Source organism: Medicago sativa, chromosome 2 (assembly GCF_051527215.1).
Source record: "Medicago sativa cultivar Bolivia chromosome 2, Bolivia_mono, whole genome shotgun sequence".
In the NCBI taxonomy this organism is placed as follows: Eukaryota; Viridiplantae; Streptophyta; class Magnoliopsida; order Fabales; family Fabaceae; genus Medicago; species Medicago sativa.
In genome coordinates, this window is record NC_140750.1 from 70989703 (window position 1) to 71010042 (window position 20340).

General features: G+C 30.5%; 2 protein-coding genes across 2 annotated transcripts; both read left to right on the top strand.

The window, feature by feature from the left end:
* The first annotated feature begins 4523 nt into the window (after positions 1-4523).
* Positions 4524-5529, top strand: LOC146950301 (protein FAF-like, chloroplastic). Its single transcript, XM_085746236.1, has one exon. The coding sequence runs from the start codon at positions 4547-4549 to the stop codon at positions 5249-5251; it is 705 nt and encodes a 234-aa protein (XP_085602362.1). The 5' UTR covers positions 4524-4546; the 3' UTR covers positions 5252-5529.
* An 8828-nt stretch (positions 5530-14357) lies between these two features.
* Positions 14358-20320, top strand: LOC146950302 (Chaperone DnaJ-domain superfamily protein). The gene is made up of 9 exons (XM_085746240.1): positions 14358-14549; positions 14739-14829; positions 15511-15571; positions 16558-16635; positions 17163-17236; positions 17478-17591; positions 18018-18125; positions 19679-19717; positions 19831-20320. The coding sequence occupies exons 1-9, from the start codon at positions 14449-14451 to the stop codon at positions 19915-19917; spliced, it is 753 nt and encodes a 250-aa protein (XP_085602366.1). The 5' UTR covers positions 14358-14448; the 3' UTR covers positions 19918-20320.
* Positions 20321-20340: the final 20 nt, after the last annotated feature.

Sequence of the window (20340 nt, forward strand, 5' to 3'; positions counted from 1 at the left end):
TCTATAAACTACCATCAACCTCGATTCTCAAATAATGTAAGACTTTTTCGGTGTTTCCAAATAGTAGCTCTTGAGTCAAAGATAAAGGAATATAGAGTAAGTCATCCCATAATCGAGTGTGGGATAGGTACGACCCCTACCTAAAGTGCCAATGTTTCGACATTAAGTTAAAGATACCATGTTTTTGAGATATTACCTTATTTGGATCTTGTGTGTAAGACGTCACTGTAAATAAAGTGAGAGTGTTTCACATAAACTACTCATAGCTTCTATTCTCAAATAACAATGTAAGATTTTTTTAGTGTACCGAAATAATCTGTTTCTCTTTAGTTTTCTCATTTGATATTTCCCAACCATTTGTCTCTCATGGCAATCAACACAAATTGTGTAATGTCGTGACCATGTCCTTGTACGGAACAGGAGGCAAAAAAGCATGGTGTGACGCGCATTCTTCGTTTCCACGTAAATTATTCCTTCTGATTAAACTACACTATATAGTTTGTACCCAAAAAATAAAAATACTATATAGTTTTTAGACTACTCTTTAATTAATTAAAAATTAACATAGGTGTGAGTGTATGATTCTTCAAGAAGTGGGATTGTAGGTTTTATTTTATAGCCGCCCAAACATATTAGGCACTCCCAAAGGCGATTCCTTTGCTTCTTCTTAAGCCATTTTCATCCAACAAATGTCACGTTCTGTCTCATGTATGAGTAATAATACTACTTATGTTATGTGCAAGGAATCCATGCTTTTTTTTTTTTACCTCACCTTTCTTTTATTATAGTTTTATTTTTGCGTGCTTGCTCTATGGGAAGAGAATGATGATCTGTTGTCCTCATGAGCTTAGCTCGGTTGGTTGGGACAATGCATAAAATATGCAAGGTCCGGGGTTCAAACCCCGGCCACTACCAAAAAAAAGAGTGATGATCTGTTCATTAGTAGATGCAAGATCATCGTTATTTCTCCTCTATTCCTTTTTTTTTTTTTTAAGAAGGTAAATTAGCACACCCAAATTGGATTTCTCCTCTATTCCTAGTTCAATTTATTTAAAAGGATGTGTGTGACACAAAACTAGCAAATCAATATAGCTAAGCTTCGAAAATCATTATATCATCAAATGTACAGCATTTTTTTTAAGGGATTGTGTACAATGTTAAAAGTGGGTTTTTCTATGGTTACATACTTTGAGTTTAAACAAACTTTTCAAAAAACATGCCTAGAAAAATAAAATTGAGATAACCACGCAATGATTATTGTGAATATATGCATTGACAGGAATACATTAGTTTTGATGATTGACAAAAGAAGTCCTAGAAGAGCAACTATGCAAAAAGCGGAAAGCTTTCAAGTTGGATTTTATTTTTATTTTTAGTAGGACTATTTTTAAGTAGTAGAAAAAGCTCTCATGAAAATAAATCACACACTCACAGATGATTTTCATAAAGTGATTTTACATGAAACTATTTTTACATGAAAAACTATAATTTACTATAGAAATTTTACAATAATTTTTTAGCATAAAAATAATATTTAGCATGCATTGAGAATTAAAATGGCATAATCAATTCTGTTTTAAAATTCATTTAATGTCATTATCTTTGCCATAATATTTTGACCTTCGTGCATTAATAGTTTTGTTACCGTTCGCATTAAAACTCTTTTTGGTCACCATTTGCATTTTACGTTTTCTTCATTTATAAAAGAGATATTGTGTTGCCTTAATTAACCATATATTTTCCAACGGCTATTTTTGTATGTTAATTGGCAGCGACTCATTTTCTTTCAATTTGCAAGTTGACCAGGAATGAATATTTGTGTTGCAACGGCTATGATTTTTTAATTGCATTTCATTTCCATTTGGACTATAAATATGAGTATTTGGTAGCTCATTTGATACAACACAGATTTGCACTCAATCATTGTCAAAAAGATTTTTCATCACTCTCATTCTATTTACCCTTGCTAATTTATTTTATTGAGAGATGTTTTATACTACATAGTTAAGTTGTAGTACTTGTGCTTCAATTTGTTATATCTACATATTTGGTGTATTATTTAATTGTTATAATTTCTTTTGTATTGGGTGCGATCCCAAGGTTTTAAGAGAGATGATATCTCTTGGTTTAGAGACTCTTCTGCAAAGGATTGTTTTGTTTGGAGCGTGCTCGTTATTTGTAAAGGTTACCAACTTATCCTAATTAAAAGCTTGAGCAGTGAAAATCTCAAGGGGTTTTTCCTTGGGGACTAGACTAGGTCTTGTTGTTTTAGGCCGAACTAGTATAAACTTCTTGTGTCTTTTCTCTCATCCCTTTATCTCTTTTACTTTACTTGTCATTTATTTTATCTCACCATATCTATTTTTATATTCATTTAAACCTTTTATAAGCACTTTATTTTAATTGGTTAAAACATTTTTTAAGTGCTTATTTTAAATCGTTTTGTAAAGAACACAATTCACCCCCCCCCCCCCCCCCCCCCGCCCTCTCTTGTGTGTTTGAAGTCGCTTGTTCAACAATTATGAATCCTTAAACTAAGATGAAATCAAAGTCTACATAAAAGGAAATGTACATGCTATTTTTTAATAAAATAAAAAAAACACCATTAAAATAAATGGTGCAAAAAAATAATTATTATGGAGATGCGGGGTATCGATCCCCGCACCTCTCGAATGCTAAGCGGGCGCTCTACTATCTGAGTTACATCCCCATATAACAAAATATTGAATGCCTAAACTATTTTAAATTTATTTTGAATGAACTTACATGTCATATGTTCATGTTCGAAGTAATCTATCATCACATATTAATGATTCTCCTACCAAATGTTTAAATATGTTTTGGATTGGTTTAAGGCCCTTAACCTCAACGGACCCGGTCGCCTCTTGCTTATAACTCATTTGTGGATATCATTGTGGACTCACCCTAAATCCATTGGATCAAGGTCGTGTAAGCTAATATGGACCGTTCAAACCGGATCCAACACTAGCTTGTCACAATTTGCTCATATTGTCCCTTGAGGAAAGTTTTTCAAATAAGAGTTTTTAGTGCTTGAAACCCTAATTCCACGTTATAAAGTTTAACTCATAGTCTCCTCACAATACACGTGTTTTCTATCTTAAAAACCACACACATCTTACGCATTCTTACTTGATCGTCAAAGTGTTTGCAGATACACCACCCCCTCCAAAAAAGAAAGATGTTACTAAATGAAAGTCGACGACTCAAAGTCATCACCATCCCACAACTCGTATGTTTCAGGTCTTGGCGAATCAAAATATTAGTATACTAAATTGTGTGGAAGCAAATCTCTTCTATTATACTTGAGGACACATTGGTTATATGTTTTTTTAACGGTCCAACAATTTCTTTGAGGGAATAGTCCAACAATTTTTATTAATTATACCCGCCTGGCTAATATTTCCTTATACATTTTCACTAAACATGTTTCTCACATATTCGACCAATAGTTGGACTAAATACAGTGACTAATCCTATAACTTTACTTACAATGTACATTCAATTCAATTCATATCACAATTAAATGATGTAGCAGTTCGCTTATATACTTTTTACATGTAATTAAAGAGTGAAGAGCATCTATTCCTAGTTCATGTTTACACACTCAATTTACAATCTCAATTATTTATGACAATTTTCATACAAAGCAATTCTCTTAAAAAAATGAGCAATGCTATTTATCAAGAAAGATTTTATCAAGAAATTGTCCCGAAATTAATGTTAGCCAATAAAATCTCAGCCTGGCCGGAAATCATGGGGTGGTGGGTGTTATATATATTTTTTTTATGAAACTTTAATGAATAAGATTAAAATCTAAGTGTGATTATTCTGCCATGTCATTCTTGAATTCATCAAGGAAATCCATTCTTGATATCTAGCATTTTCCTAAAAAAATATACTAATTTTATAAGTAGTTAAAAGATTGCTAATTATATATGATTCACAAGGAAGATTGTGTTCTACCATGCACATTATTTTCCAATACTGTATCAACTCACTGAAAATAACACACTGAAAACCAATAAAACCATAGTGGGGATCTTGATACAGGTCAAGTAGATTTTTGGCACCTTATAAATACTCATCATTTCTCCTACTTTCACTACCATCAATCAACCACAACCATTCCTCTAACATCAGCATCATAATATCCTTACACCATTTCCTCTTCTTTTGCAACTAGCACTCTCAATTGTTGTTGAACATTGTTTTGTTTCCTCAGGTAATTCATCAGAATTCTTTTTCAAGTTTTATGTGTTTTTTTTTCTCTCTAAACCCACATGCATGTACTAGCCTAATCATCCTTTCTAATAACTTGAAATTCTATTAAAACTAGCAGCACTAATCCATAATGTAATATGTCTAAAAAAAGTACTATGTGTTAATTAAATAAAGAAGGTGAAATATAACACATGACAGAACAAAACACAATAGATAGATAGATTCATCCTTTTTAATTTTCATTTTCCTAATTAGTGTTACTTACATTTATGCAGCTAACAACAAGATTCAAAGCAAAGAAAATATGGTGATGAAAGTCACTAGTGAATTGGATATATGGAGTTCAATCTTGAACCAAAACAACAAAGATGAAGCTTCACAATCAAAACCGCCTCCTTATATTCACCCACTTGTGAAAATTTCACAAAATTATTTAAGTGAAAAGAGTCTCAAACTCTGCACTAAGAGTCTTGGATCTGAAACTGGTTCAGATGGATTCTCTTCTTATGCATCATTTGAAGATAACAACTCCAAGGACTATGAAAAAATGAAAGAAAAGGTGAACATGGTGAAGAAACCACGTTGTTATCCTCCTCCACTTCCTTCACTCTCTAGTCATAGCCAACCACTTCAAATGATGCCCCGGCGTGACAATGGAAGGTTGTCTTTGTTCCTACAAGTTGTGCAAGTTCCTTCACAGAATAACTTCTTTGCTAAGCGACAAAATGGTCACCTTATCCTCACGTTTGCTACTAATGATGAAGAAGAAATTGATGAGGACTTTGAGGAAGATAAGAGTGTGATAGAGAAAACACAGATTTTGTCTAGTGAAATAACAAGTGTTCATAGTTTGGAACTAACGTTGGTGAATAAGACAACTGGGTTAGTTAACAAGAGACCAAAATGTTCAAAGTTCAACCAAATGTCCAATTTGGATGATGTTAATATTGTGCAACATGGTTCATTGCCACAGTCATTGCCTTTGATCAATTGTTATGAATATTACTAGCTAAACAAGGCTACTGGAAATGTTGTTCCTCAAATTCCTAGGAACATGAACAAATATCAAGGTTCAAATGAAGCATCCCAAGATTTACAGCAATTGTTTGTTTTGAATGGGCAAGGTAAGGATAAGTTGGTTCACAATTTGAGGTTTTGCAAAGATTCTAGAGCTACAAGGTCTTTTCTGTTAAGGGACCCTTGTTACATTGCTACCTGACCACTCTATTTTTATTTTTTAATAATTATTCATCCATGTCATGTTATTTTATCTCCTTAAAAGAAAATGGAAAGAAAAAGGAAAATATCATATTTGTAAATTATTGTTGTATTAATATATTTCTTTTATGTCTATGGTATTAATTATTGATCATTTAAAACAAAAGAAAAAAGTCTAAGGTATCAACAATTACACAACTAACATATGGTCTAAAGTTCTACTGTTTTGTCATCATGCTTAAATTACAAAAAAAATATTTGAACATTTCGTATTCTCTTACATTCATTCAACATCTCATTTTATCCATCTCTCTTCTTATCACAACTCTAACCTATCACATCATTTTCTCTAATTTTTCTCTATCGAGAAGTATATACTTATATGGTGTACACCAAACATTTTCCTTTAAACTATTAATCATGTTTTCATTCCAATTTTATTGTTGTTGTATCTAAGCCTATGGGGTTTCAAGTGGTGTCCTTCCTAATTGGCCTTAATTTGGAGAAGTACACCACAATGTTAGATTGATTGTTTAGTTAATCAATTATGAATTGACTTAACCAATTATTTATAAATTATTATTATTAACATAATTATAGTCAATTATTGTTAACCGTTAATTATTGATGAATTGTTTAATTGGGATGTGTACTTGAATGGATTGCGATGGGTTCAACCATTAAAGAGGTGTATATATATTACTTCGAGAAAAAATATTGTTCGCGTATAACAAATATGGGTTCGTATGTGTGATGTAACTTCGAGAAAAAATCCTTCAGAAGTTACCTATTTGAATATGTTGTTTGTTGATGAAAATGTACTGCAATGATATTTACACATCTTTCTAATTTGCCTTTACTTTTATGTACTATATTTTTTGTTATTTGCTAACATTTTCTTTCTTTCTTTCTTTACGTATAACAGTCTGACAGGATTCATGCTGCTATGAGAAAGCATTTTATGATCCTAAGATTACAACAATTGCTATAAATATTTGTTATAGTTGTTGGTCATGAATTCAAAAACATTTTTTAGTTTATAAGTTTTTATAAAGTTTACATGCGGTTATTTCAAATTGAGACATGAAAATGCTTATTTTAGAAAAGTTCTTGAAATTTAAAAATATAAATTAAAATTACATATTATGAATATACAATTGTTTCATGTTTGTATATAGACGATAGATTTATTTTTGTGATCATAAAATATTTAAGAGTTGTATATATGATCATACAATAGTTTCACTTTTGTATATAGATAATAGTTTCATTTTTGGGATCATACAATATTGATGAAATGTATACAAGATCAAACAATTCCAACACAGTTTAATTCATATAATATTTATTTCTTTCAAAAAAGTTCATATAATATTTGTGTCTTTAACAATCATGTGACAAAAAAAATATCATTTTATTTATTAAGTTACAACAACAATTGTTATAAATATTTGTTATAGTTGTTGGTCATGAATTCAATATATTTTTTTGTTTATAAATTTTTATATGAGATAATTGTTATAGATTCACATCGAATAACATAACATAATTGTTATATGTTGGTAAAATATTTTACGAAGAATAACATTCATGTTGATATTGTTTTACACTATTAACTTAACAGTGTATAGGCCAGCATGCAATATGTTTAACCAAGATAATCCGGACATACCTTATTTCAGCGAGCATTTGATCACAAAAGAAATTAAATGTGATTATGAGCTTAGATGTAAAAAAATTTCATAGTATAATAATGATCCAGCAGCAGCAAGCGGTGATGGATTGATTTAGGAAAAGTGAATGTACAGTAATGCATCCGTGAGATAATTTTTGTCTTCAACGGTCATTAATGTCCAGCTGTAGGAAACAATCTTTAATAAAACAACAATAAAACATTTGTTGGGCCTAACCATAATCAAAGGCGAATCAGTTCCAACATTTGTTTTCTGTGAGTTCTATCATAATACCTTCTACATTTTTTAGGTAATTCGTCAGTTGTTGGGAAAAATTCGAGTCCCTACATTTTCCAGACGCAATATAATGTGATTTGGCAAAATATTGTTTTGGCATCACCCTCTTTAACCTGAAAGGTATATTTATAGGGATTTATTTTACCCATAAGAAAAGGTTGCGAAGTCGTACCGTAATAAGGCAAAATAATCAACATATATCACATACTTATAATCGTTCTCTCGTTTTAATAGGAAAGTACACATCTACGTTGCGGTCTGCAATTAAAATTCTATGAGAATGATCGGTAAAATAATATTAAATGTATATTGAATAATCAAAAATTAAATGAAAAAGCTTTCATTGTCATTGAAAGGAGAGCCCGTAAAAAAAGTTAAAGTTGAACAAAGAAGTGATATCATAATCTATATCAGCAGACTTTGCCTTCTTCAATAATATATAAACTCATTTAGTTATGCCATCTAATAAAACTTTCACTCATTCTTTCTCTGTCCTACCTAAGTTGTAGGAGATAGAGTGTGACACTCAGGTTTGCAAAACTGAATAATCTTTGTTAAAACAAAGTGGCTAATATATAGCTTTTACAAATATCACTGACTGCAATCTATAATTCAGCACACAATAAATAATAAAGCCAAGACTAATTCAAAAACAAACAAATTCTCCTATAGATAATGGCTTATTAAAACTAACAAATGTAACGTCATATTTGTTATTCATACATAAAAACAAAATATCAAGGGAGATAAATAAATGTAAGCTGCCTGAAAATTGATTTGCAAACTTCACAAAAGGAAGGAGGTCTGTGAGATATATATCATCATCTGTGTTTGATTTTCAAGATTCACCATGACTGAGTAGATTGATGTCAGGTGGACATGTAAATGAGAGTCGGTTAATAGTTTATCTTTCACAATAGTATTCAACAAATGTATCCCCATATCTTTGACATTTTCAAGAAATCTCTTAGCTTCATAACATCTTAGAAGAGAAGCTTGTATCTCGAACAATGTCAGTTTGGAACCATCAAAATGATTGGGATTTAGACGTCCAAATTCACCCTGGCATTCGACCAAGACCTCAAATAATTTGAACATTGCCACAAGCTTCTTAGCGAAGAAGTTGAGTTCTTGATCAACGAAATGATCACCAGATTTCTGAGAAAAATAAAAGATTAAAGATACCGAATGTTCAGAGTCGGAAGATTTCAAGCCCTCACGGAGGTGTGCGGAAATGCTTTCTGTCACTACTTTGAAATATGAAACTTCTAGCTTCGATAACTTTGAGTATTTGAACTGCAATTTAAGTTCATTGCAGTAGTTGCATTTATACTCATCCTCATCCATTGCCAAATTATCCTCATCTATTGACAAATTATCCTCCAAAGTATCATCATCTATTGATGGATGAAATTAGTAATTTATTGATTTAAGGTTTAATGATTTGTGTTAATAAATGATATGGAGAGAAATACGGTTGAAACTTTAAGCGCTCAAAATGAAGGGGAGGTGAATGTAAATCATTCAATTATTTCACATGAATCAAATAAAAAAACTAAAATATCACACACACACACACACACACACACACACACACACACACACACACACATATATATATATATATATATGATTGTTTCATATTTGTATATGAACAATAGTTTCATTTATGTGATCATATGTTATTTAAGAGTTGTATATATGATCATATGATAGTTTAATTTTTGTTTATAAACAACTATTTTAGTTTTGCGATCATACAATACTTATGAATTATATATATGATCATACAATTTCTACACAATTTAATTCATATAATATTTACTTCTTCTAAAAAATTCATATAATATTTATGTGTTTAAAAACTACATGATACAAAAATTATTGTATTATCATATGATTCATTAAGTTCATTTTATTATCATATGATTCGTTTTACAACAACAATTGCTATAAATATTTGTCATAGTTGTAAATCATGAATTTAAAGATATTTGTTGGCAAGATACAATTATAAGATTTTATAAAGTTTACCGGTGCTTATTTCAAATTAAGACAAAAAAGTGCCTATTTTTTAAAAGAGTATTTCGAGTTTCAAAATATATCTATCGATAAAATTGAAATAAGCACTTGTAATTTTTTTCTAACTTCTTCATCTCGTAATTTTTTTTAAAGATTGTTTACTGCATAAATATTCATACTTGTTAAATATTCATACATAGATCAAGCTTCAGTGTAATAGAACGATTGCCACAAAACTTTGTTAATAAATTATCGTTATCTACTATAGTAAACTATAAATATCCAAAAACATACAAGTTGTCTTTTCGCCAATAGCATATCCGTCTTACAACCAGGACACTTTCAAACAACTTGCCTACACCTGCAATAGTGGTAGAAGACCGATGAACATTTTACTTAAGGACAAGAAAAAGAAGAAGGTGCAGGATAGCTACCTAAGGAAATCTTTTGACATTGCTTCAATAAGTTGCTTTTTGTGGTTTATTACTTGAATACATTTACAAGTTATAAATTATTGGTCACATAATCCAAATACACTAATAACTAATAATCCAAATACTCTAATAACTAATTACCAAAAAAACGAGTTAAATGCATACATTTCTGTAACGTTCCGTCATTTTTTCCTTAGAGAGAAGTAAAATATCCTCTACCACAGCTCCTTTCATGATAGAAACGGCATACTTATTTGTTACATATAAAATCAATAAATAAAACTTAAGGTTCGTCATTAAACAACTTGAGATTTTATATATCTTCAAAATACAATTTTTTGACATTAACAACAATATATTGTGTTACTCTAAAAAAAAATACAATATATTGTGTTATAAATAGTTTTCTTACCAAATGATTTGAGAACTCGTATTATTAAAGTAGATGACAAATATACATAGTATAATATTAACTGAAAACTAATTATTATTATTTTTTTAAAGGAAGAACTAATTATTATTTGTCTATCTAAAAAAATAAAATAATGAAAAAATTGAAGTGTTTAAAAGATTTTTTCTTCTTCAATATTTTACATTGTCTTTGAATGTCATACATATATTAAAAAAATCTAATAATAACGAAAAGTAATATATTTATGTAGTATATAAACACATGTGTGCATCACACGAAAACATCTCTAGTTGTAAAGTTGTAGTATAACAACTCAAAGTTTTTGTCATTAGGAGTTAAATAAATGAAAATATGGTATGCTGATTTTTTTGTTTATGTGCACAAGACTACAAACAAAGTGATATAGAGTGTATTTTTGACTAACTTTAAGCAATATCCTACCACATAATTAAACACAAAATTGACACTATATGCGTCGATCTAAAAGTCAGCGGCAGTTGTAAAATTTGGAAGTTATGAGAAAAGAAAATGTTCCATCATATATGAATGTTGTTGAATTTAAATGTTTTTAAACAACGAGTCGAAGCAAAAAATTGACCAATAAGATATAATATATACAAAGTTGGAAGTCATATCACACAATTTACCATAAAATTTTACAAGTTGGTTACTCATTTCTCTCAAAATCCAACTAACTTCAGCCAAGTAATATAGTAGTGTATGATCTACATTACTCTGAATCTTCTGTTTTCCTTCTCAAACTTTCTTCTTTTGATCTAACATAAGGTTGGTATGGTTGTGTGGACACAATCAAAGTATTATGAGTTATGAGATTACAAATTCAATGTTAAACCGAAACAATATTTATTTTCTAGAATAATAGTTAAAACATTTCATAGTGTGATGAGATTAATTAAACAACGAGTAGCAAGTGTTTTTATTTTTTATTTTTTAAGGAGATAAGTATAGCCAGGGAAAGAGTCCCCTCTTCAAAAAACAACGTAATAAATGTCTAAGTAGGTTAAGTGGTGTGACGATTCATTTTTTGTAACGTTGTAACAAATAAACAATAAATAAAATAATTAAACTAGATCGTGATTTGATTTATCGAAAATTGTGTATTCAATGTATCAGAAAATTGAAGTGTTAAATCTTTTCAAAGAATAATTTCTCAATTGAGAAACCTTGAAGAGTGTCCAAGACGTTAATTTATTGGGATAATGAAATACTAAGTATAAATATATTCATCAAGCTTGCTACACTTTTGACTTTGATATTTAAATTTATTGTAATCTATTTTTTTTTTGAAAGGATTGTAATCTATTTGTTATATGTGATATTTGTATTAAAAGTTGTGGGGTGATTTTGAAAAGAGAAAAAGTCAGCCAAAAGAGGCAAAACATGTTATTTTTTATATAGAGATTAATTAGAATAGACTGATAGTGTAAAACAACTTTACACCATCAACCAATTAAATGCATCTAATTAGACACATCATCTTAAGTGTTATGAGTGTTAAAAATGGAAAAAAAATCAAATAAAATCTTTGCTAATAATTGTCTTCTACCCGTGTTTTTTAATTTGGACATTTGATTTAGCCATTTTTAATCTTCATTATGATTTTGCATTCTTTCACCCTGGCAAACCTTGTCTTCATATTCTAATTTTGCAGACCTTTGTTCATGTATGATCAGTGAAGTCTTCTGAAGTTGCAAAACTCAACAAGTAACTTTTTGGTTTTTAGAACCATCAAGAAATCCTTTAACATAGCACAAATTAAACACATGAATGTCATTGAAGCGGTTATGAAGGTTGAAGATTTCGAGCAATTTATTTTAGTACATTTACTTATGAGGTTGTTTATTTTACAATGGATTGATATACGTTGATTAAGTTTTGATATGTGGATCATTTGGTTAATGTTATGTTTTTTCAGGGACGGACCCACGTATACCACACTGTGGGCCAAGGCCCTCACTTCTATTTTATTTTTTTCTATTATATATATGTTTCTTCCTTGCCTGAGTACTGGTATTTTACTCTTCAATGACCTATAACTACCATAAGTATAATAATAATAATAATGTATGCAACTATTAAAGTTGTCCATTTCTCCTCTTTATATTTTTGTCTTTATTTAATTTTAAGTTTAGAAAAATATATCATAAATAATACTCTATTTAATCTTTAATATAAGAGATAAATGAGTCAACAAAAGTTGATATATCTCATTCATAATATAAACTAAATATACAAAATTTTGTCAACTCATTTATCTTTTATAAAAAGGATTCTGAGAAGCAATTCTAGCCCAAAATCAATTCTCTACAGTGCCAAAAGCAATTCTAGCCAAAAACAACGTGTTTGGTTCAGCTTTTCAGAATTGCTTTTATCCTCCAAAAGCAATTCTCCATGAAGCTACAAATCCTAGCTTCTAGCTTTTCTAGAATCAATTCTCCTTGAACAACGTGTATAGGTTTGTATATTTTATTATTACAACATGTTATTTTACTTTATTGCCCTTTATCAATTCTCATTCTTTATCAATTCTCCTTTAGCTATGTCTATTTTAGTAATTATACATTCAAAAGCAATTCTACATAATTGCATCCAAACATAAATCATTTTGTTTAATCAATTCTACATAATTGTATCCAAACATAAATCAATTCTCTCAAAATCAATTCTGTCAGAATCAATTCTATCAGAATCAATTCTCTCAGAATCAATTATATTCAAAGCTGAACCAAACGAGCACTAAGTTTAGCTAGTATGATTTGTCAATGTACAATTATTTTGCATATGCATCTAATGATGTGTTCCACATCTATTAATGAATATGACAACTCACGTGTTTTATTTATATACATTAACTCATATGACAACACCTTATTAGATACAAGTGTCAAAAAAAGTATATTGACAGAATATACTAAAAAAATTCATATTTTATTTTTCGTTTCATTTTTTAAAACATGCTTTATCTAATATTTGTTTATTCATTGATTTAAATACGACCCCCATCCCTCAAATTTTCTGGGTCCGTCACTGTGTTTTTTGCTTCCTTTTATTCGTCAGTAGCTATTTTTCCATTTTGTGAAAAATTGTTGACAGGAAATAGAAAAAGGTAGGACAAAGTTAGAGAAAGTAAGAGAGACTTAGGTTGATGTTGTAATTTTGTAACCCCCTTGTTCTAGGCTAATAATAAATGTGGGATATGGTATTTATTATCCATATTTTATTTCATTTTTCCTTTTTATAACATTTAAGGTGATGTGTCTAAATGAATAAATATCATTGGTTGATGGTGTAAAATTGTTTTACACTGTCAGTCTATTCTAATTAATCTCTTTTATATATATATATAGTATAGATATACGAACATAAATAGTTGGCGTTAGATGGTTTTTTTTTTATTTCTAAAAAAAATCTCTAGAAATTCATAATATAAAATCTATATATTTTTTTTGGGTTAAATATGTTTTTGTCTCTGTAAATATGTTAACTTTTCGTTTTAGTCCCTCTAAAAAATTTCTTCAACTTTTAGTCATCCAAAAGTTTTTCATCTTCATCTTTGGTCCCTCATTTAAATTAAACTCATATGTAGAATTCATATTTTTTAATAAAATTAATAGTATTATAAGAATCTCTCAAAAAAAATAGATTTTTTTTAACAAAACATGAATTAAATATCAATTATCTTTACAAAAAATGAATTAAAGATCAATTAATATATTTTTGCAATTAAAAATTCATATTTAATTTATGTTTTGTTAAAAAATTCTAATTTTTTAAAGTGATTTTTACAATATTCTATGCATTTCTGCATAATTTCATTAAAAAAAACAAAAATTAACTTAAAAATAGAGACAAAAAATAGTGATCGAAAATTTCATAGAAACTAACCGTTGAAAGGAAAATTTTAGAGAAATTAAAATGAAAAATTTGTACATTTTGTGGATCAAAAACACATTTAAAACTAATAAGTTGATAAAAACGCGATCTGCCAAAAACAAAAAAAAAAAGTTGATAAAAACACGTCTGTAATGACTGTCGTTCAAAGGTAGAGATTGTCGTTTAACCGTATTCTCAGAAATTCAAAAGTACTATAATCGAATCAAAATCAATTCCTGAAAGAAAACCCTAAAAAATGGGAGAATCAAACCCATCCACCATCATCGAAGATGATTTACTTCTCAAAAATTTCTTCGCTGAAGTCAGCGAAGTTGAAAGAGACAATGAAGTCCTCAGGTATCTTTGTTTTTCGCTTTCTGATTAGGGATTTTGTTTTTGGAGTATTTGATTTTGGAAATTTTTTATGTTTGGTTTTAATTTCGAAATGTTTACGCCGAAAATAAAGAAATTAGGTTATTGGGTTATTGTATTAAGTTACTTTATGCATTATGCTGATTAAAATTCGCGTTTTTTTTTTGTTGACAGGATTCTGGGTTGTTTTAAGTTGAATCCGTTTGAGCATTTAAACCTATCGTTTGATTCATCTATTGATGAAGTGAAAAAGCAGTACAGAAAGGTAATTTCTTGCTCTACAGTTGAGAGTTGTTTGTTGTTTTTGTAGCACCGAAACTTTTGATGGAAGACGTGTCTGGTGTGCGGCAGGTTTTAGTGTTGGACACCGACACAATTCTGACATGTGTGATTACATTTAGTTAATTCATTTTTCCAATTTGTAGCGGTGTTGACGTGTCGGTGTCGATGAGTGGTAAGACTAGATACGATAGAATTACGATTGCCAATATTAGAGAAATCTGGAAAAGATGGTAGAAGGAGTTATCGTAGAATACGATTGCCAATATTAGCGGTGTTGACCTATCGTATAAAAGATGGTAGAAACTAGGCTTAAGTGGTTTGGACATATAGAGAGAAGGCCTGTAGATTTTGAAGTCAGGAGAGTAGATCAAATGCAGAGTAGTCAACTCACTAGAGACAGAGGAAGACTTAGAAAAACTTTAAGAGAAACTAGTAAGAAGGAGTTATGTATTAGTAAGTTGGATAGGGATACGATATATGACAGGACATCATGGTGGTGGCGTTTGATCCATATAGCCGGCCCACTTAGTGGGATAAAGCTTGGTTGTTGTTGTTGACGTGTCGGTGTTGTGTTCGGTGTTCGTGTCAATGCTTTAGAGTTGATTGTTTACGTTAAATGTTCTGTTGGCCTCTTATAAAATTCTCTTTGGGTAATCTTTTGTAGATATCGTTGATGGTCCATCCTGACAAATGTAAACATCCACAGGCAAAGGAGGCTTTTGGAGGTACTACGTTAAGACATGCTTTATAACTATTCAAAGTGGAATTGAACATGTTGTTTTTGTTTTCCTCATTGTTTATTTCTTGTTTCCTTGGACGATATTTAGTTACATGCTTTATGTTATTCAAAGTGGAATTGAACATGTTATTGTTTTTGTCATTGTTCATTTCTTGCTTCTTTGAATGATATTTAGTTACAATGTTGTTTAGGGAATTAGTTTTTAGACGAACTAGCTCGAATCCTGAAACTTACTACTATAGTATAATATATATTGGAATTTGCAAATTTCCCAACAGTGAGAAAATACGTGCATAAATTGATATTTATAATATGATAAACTTTACAACCAAAGCGAGGATTGGGGCATGGATGAATTGCTTTTATAATATTATTAGACTGGAAAATTTGGTAGATTGGGAGAGGTTTCTTCTTTCTTCCGCATCAATAGTGGAAGATAACTTTGAAAGGTTCAACTAGTTGTGTATAGTTACCTCACATTTCCTCACAGATAGTTTAAAAACAGTTCCATCTCATAGTTTTACACTAAATTGTATGCCCAGTATTACATATTGTCTCAATTACTTCTTCATACTGTCATCTTTATTGGACTTCAGCTTGACCAATACAACGATATGTTGGTTACATATATGATGCCTAAGAAGGAAATTTATAGAATCTACCTTAGGTATTTTTTATTCCATTCAAGTGTTATTTTGGTTGATATGTACATTACTGTGTGTGACTGCAATCTCAAGAGTGTCAGGACGTAGGATCCCATTTTTAACTCTTAGCATGATTATATTGATTCTGTTGTTGTACAGAATGCTCTCTGACATTATACTGTTATAAAGTAGCATGCTCTTTTTTAACATATTGAAGAATGGATCAGTTATGAATTATGATAAAATTTGATAATTTCTGCAACATGATGGCTCACATGAAAATTTGTAATTCTTTTTAATGTGTGTTGTGCTATTTGCTTGAATGCAGCACTAGCAAAAGCACAACAATTATTACTCGATCCAAATGAAAGAGATTATCTTCTTAGCCAAGTTAATTCAGCAAAAGGTTAGTGCAAGTCTGTCTTTAATGCTTGTCTAGTCGTTACATGTCTTAAAAGTGCAAATTATTTCTACTAAGGGTTGCATTCATCTCATAGAGAGAAGATGTCACACAACTACTGTGATTTGCAACACCTGGTTTACTATTTTTATCTATCTAATGGTAAAAAAAAAAATCCTCATTATTTTTTCCCAAATTCTAGAAGATCATTAACGATGTTTGTCTCACATCTGAGGTTGAGTTTTGTGACTTGATCTTGAGGTTGAAAGTTTTTGTTGGGCCATGTCTATGCACTTACCCTTACAGTTCTGTATACTCCCTGTGGGGTAGTTCATCAATGTGTTTTAAACATGAAAACCTAAAACCTTTTAATTTGGGTCTATTTTTTCTGTTATTGCAACGTTTTCCCCCCTTTTTTTTATCCCACCCCTGTTTTGTTTTTTTATCTCCATTGTATAGAAGAAATGTCTGTGTAGAAGCAAGGGCATATATTATATAAAAGAACTAATTTGTTTCATTGATGTGAGTTGCAGAAGAACTTAGAGTAAAGAGAAAGAAACATCTGAAGAAGGATACAGCCTCAAAAATGAAGTCCTTAGTTGACGAGGTATATATAGTTTTGTTGGGGTTCTCTTGGTCAATATATGAAGTCCTTAGAATACTCCCCCTTCTCGTGTGAGTATATTTCATTTTTGGTTGTGTGTCTGTCTTGCACCATCCTTGTGGTCTAATTACACTCAAGAGGTGGTGGCATTACCAGAATTTGATCATGTAAGCTTAGTATATTACTATTCAAGAAATTAATATATCCTTGCTTATTAAAAAGTACTACTTTATTTCTTTATCAGGGAAAATATGATAAGCAATATGAACAGTCGGAAGAATTCAAGCAGGAGCTCAAACTTAAAGTTCGTGAACTATTAACAGAAAAAGAATGGAGGAGAAGAAAAATGCAAATGAGGGTATGTTCTTATTACTTCTCACCATGCACTCACTCACACATTAAATCATTGTTTTATACTTAGACTGAACTCAGAATCGTATGAGTTTTAAGTGTGTCTGAACCAATTGGATGAGTCTACGACATGATGATCATTTTTACTAGGCATTCCTAAAATGACAGTGATTAGGTGCTTTTTAAAAGGTCTAGCTTTGGTCATTTACAAAGCATTAAAAATTCTGTTATTGTGGTTTGCTTTATTATTTAGAACGTTTGTTTTCGGGCACGTGATGTTTTTCCCAAATTTTGGTATGGCATCAGAAAGTGCTAGTGATAAGAAAATGAGATCATTAGAAGTCTGTTTATCTATGTAAATTTGGCCTGAGAAATTATGTAGGCGACAATATTTGTTGTCTTGTGACCTTTTAGCTTATTAAATATTATGTAGATATCCGAGGAGGAAGGCAGATTAAAAAAGGATGAGGAGGAACAGAAAGAAATATGGAAAAGAAAGCGTGAACATGAAGAGGAATGGGAAGGAACAAGAGAAAAGAGGGTTAGTTTTCAGTTCCATATTTAAACTTCATTTTATACGTCAAACTGCAAGCTGTGTTTATGGGTCTTTGATTAAAAGTGAATATTAATTTTGGAATTGTGCCTATGAAATCTATAACTAAGCTGTGAAGTGTTCTAGAATATGGCCAAATGATATTTGTGTTCTGTGTACTTTCTGACTATCTGTGATAAAGTTTAGTATCGATGTGAAAGTACATGAGCGTTACTTGTGATTGTGATGAGATTATTTATTCAGAAAAATATTTGAATTGAAGGTGCACCATATCAGTCTCACAAGAGTCCTTGCAAACTAAAATGCTCTTTGTACAATTTGTCAAGGCTGATTTCAATTCTATGATTTTCTTATGAATCATAGGTACTAATCATGGTGGTAATACATCAGGGTCTTTGGATAATTTTTTTTTTTTTGTGACAAAAGTTGGATCATAACCTTAATAACCCATTTTTGTAGGTTAATTGAATTTGTAACAATAAACTATTTTTATAACAAAATCTCAAATGACTTAAACGTAGCAATTATACGTTTTAAAATTTTAGAGGGTGGGTGTTGTTATCTGGTAGTCACCATCTATCACAAGCCTACATGATCAGTTTTCTAAAATTCATTATCATAGACAATCATGTATCAATATCACTACTTTGCATAGTGGTAAAAATTAACATGACCACTTATGTCAACGACCAATTGCCTGAAAAAAGGAATCTCTTTATCTCTTAATTAACACTTCCTCTCACATGAAGGCATTTAGCCTAGTTTTTTTTTTTTTTTTTTTTGTGAAGGAATTTAGTCTAGTGTATTTGTTGCGAGAAATCTAAACACATTTCTAGGAATAATTTTGGGCAATGTATATTTTGTTTGTTACTTGGTTACAAATTTTATTCCCAACTGTAAAACATTCCTAGGAAAAAAATATTGTTTGCATCAAGGAAGGGTTCAACAAACTTGCCCATGAAGCGTGAATGAACTTTTGTATTTATTTTTTATTCTTATAAGTACCTTAATCCCCACCATGAATGATTTTAGATAACTTGAAACGAATGTTCCCAATTGTTGGCATTTGACAAGGCTTACACCAACTTTATTTAGTACTGAAATTTCATTCCATTATTAGAAGAATTGGAGGAGGCAGTTTCACCATCTAAGGAGCTCTTAGGTTGTTTGTTACATGCATGCGAATAGTTTTTATGTAATCATCAATAGGAAACTACAAGATTTTTATTTGAATAGCTAGTACTACCAATAAATTTCATAAAATGAGTCTAGCTTGTAAACCTTTGGTTTGGAATATTATTGGTTTTTGTCTGTTCAATCTTCTTTGAATTCATTTAGCATTATCAATTGTTCTTTATCTCATCCTTTCATCAGCAGTCTAAAAGTAATCAAAAATACATTCTTATATGTATCATATATTCCCTATAAAAATATGTTCTAAATTCTGTTAGTGTGGAGTATCTTTTTCCTTGTCAGAAAAATTTCATGCCGTCAAAATATATGGATGAATTGACTCAATCATTTCATTATCACTTCATCAGGTATCCAGCTGGAGAGATTTTATGAAGGGTGGAAAGAAGGTAAGATATTAAGCTTGTTGGGTTTATCATCAACTACTACTACTTGACGCATGCATACTCCTTCGAACACATTGATTTGCTTAACTAACATTACATTTTTGTTATGGCTGTAGAACAAAAAGGGAGAAATTCGTCCCCCTAAGCTCAAGACAGAAGATCCTAACAAATCCTACGTTCAGAGGCCTGTAAAAAAAGGCTAGGGTGTTTGGTCACAGGCGATCTATCCAACAGGAGTCCAAGAAAACCTAGCCATGCGCCCTTTGCGTCAGTTTGATATTGTAATGATATTTATCTCTAGGGTCATGAGAGGCATCTCAATGGAATGTAGACCTCCAAATGAATACTGATTTGACATTTTGCCCTAGTACTGATTGATACATAGGAGGAATTATCAAAGTTGTATTGCCTTTACAAAGGGTTTTTTTAGAAATTGTGTAAGCTATTTATATACCAGTCATCTGCCTGCAGAGAGCCAGATTTTAGGTTAGACACTGATGGAAGAAAAAAAAAAATCGTTCTGATATAGTTACCGCTTAGTGTTAAATACCCAGGAAACCTATATCCATGATTTTAAAACGTCATTGCAATTATTTTACTTTTCAATTTTTATTTGTGCCGTGGAG

Coding starts and splice junctions, on each gene's coding strand:
- LOC146950301 (XM_085746236.1), top strand. CDS start 4,547: ATGGTGATGAAAGTCACTAGTGAATTGGATATATGGAGTTCAATCTTG.
- LOC146950302 (XM_085746240.1), top strand. CDS start 14,449: ATGGGAGAATCAAACCCATCCACCATCATCGAAGATGATTTACTTCTC. Junction 15,572..16,557: donor GGCAAAGGAGGCTTTTGGAG/GTACTACGTTAA, acceptor GCTTGAATGCAG/CACTAGCAAAAGCACAACAA. Junction 17,592..18,017: donor GAAGAAAAATGCAAATGAGG/GTATGTTCTTAT, acceptor AATATTATGTAG/ATATCCGAGGAGGAAGGCAG.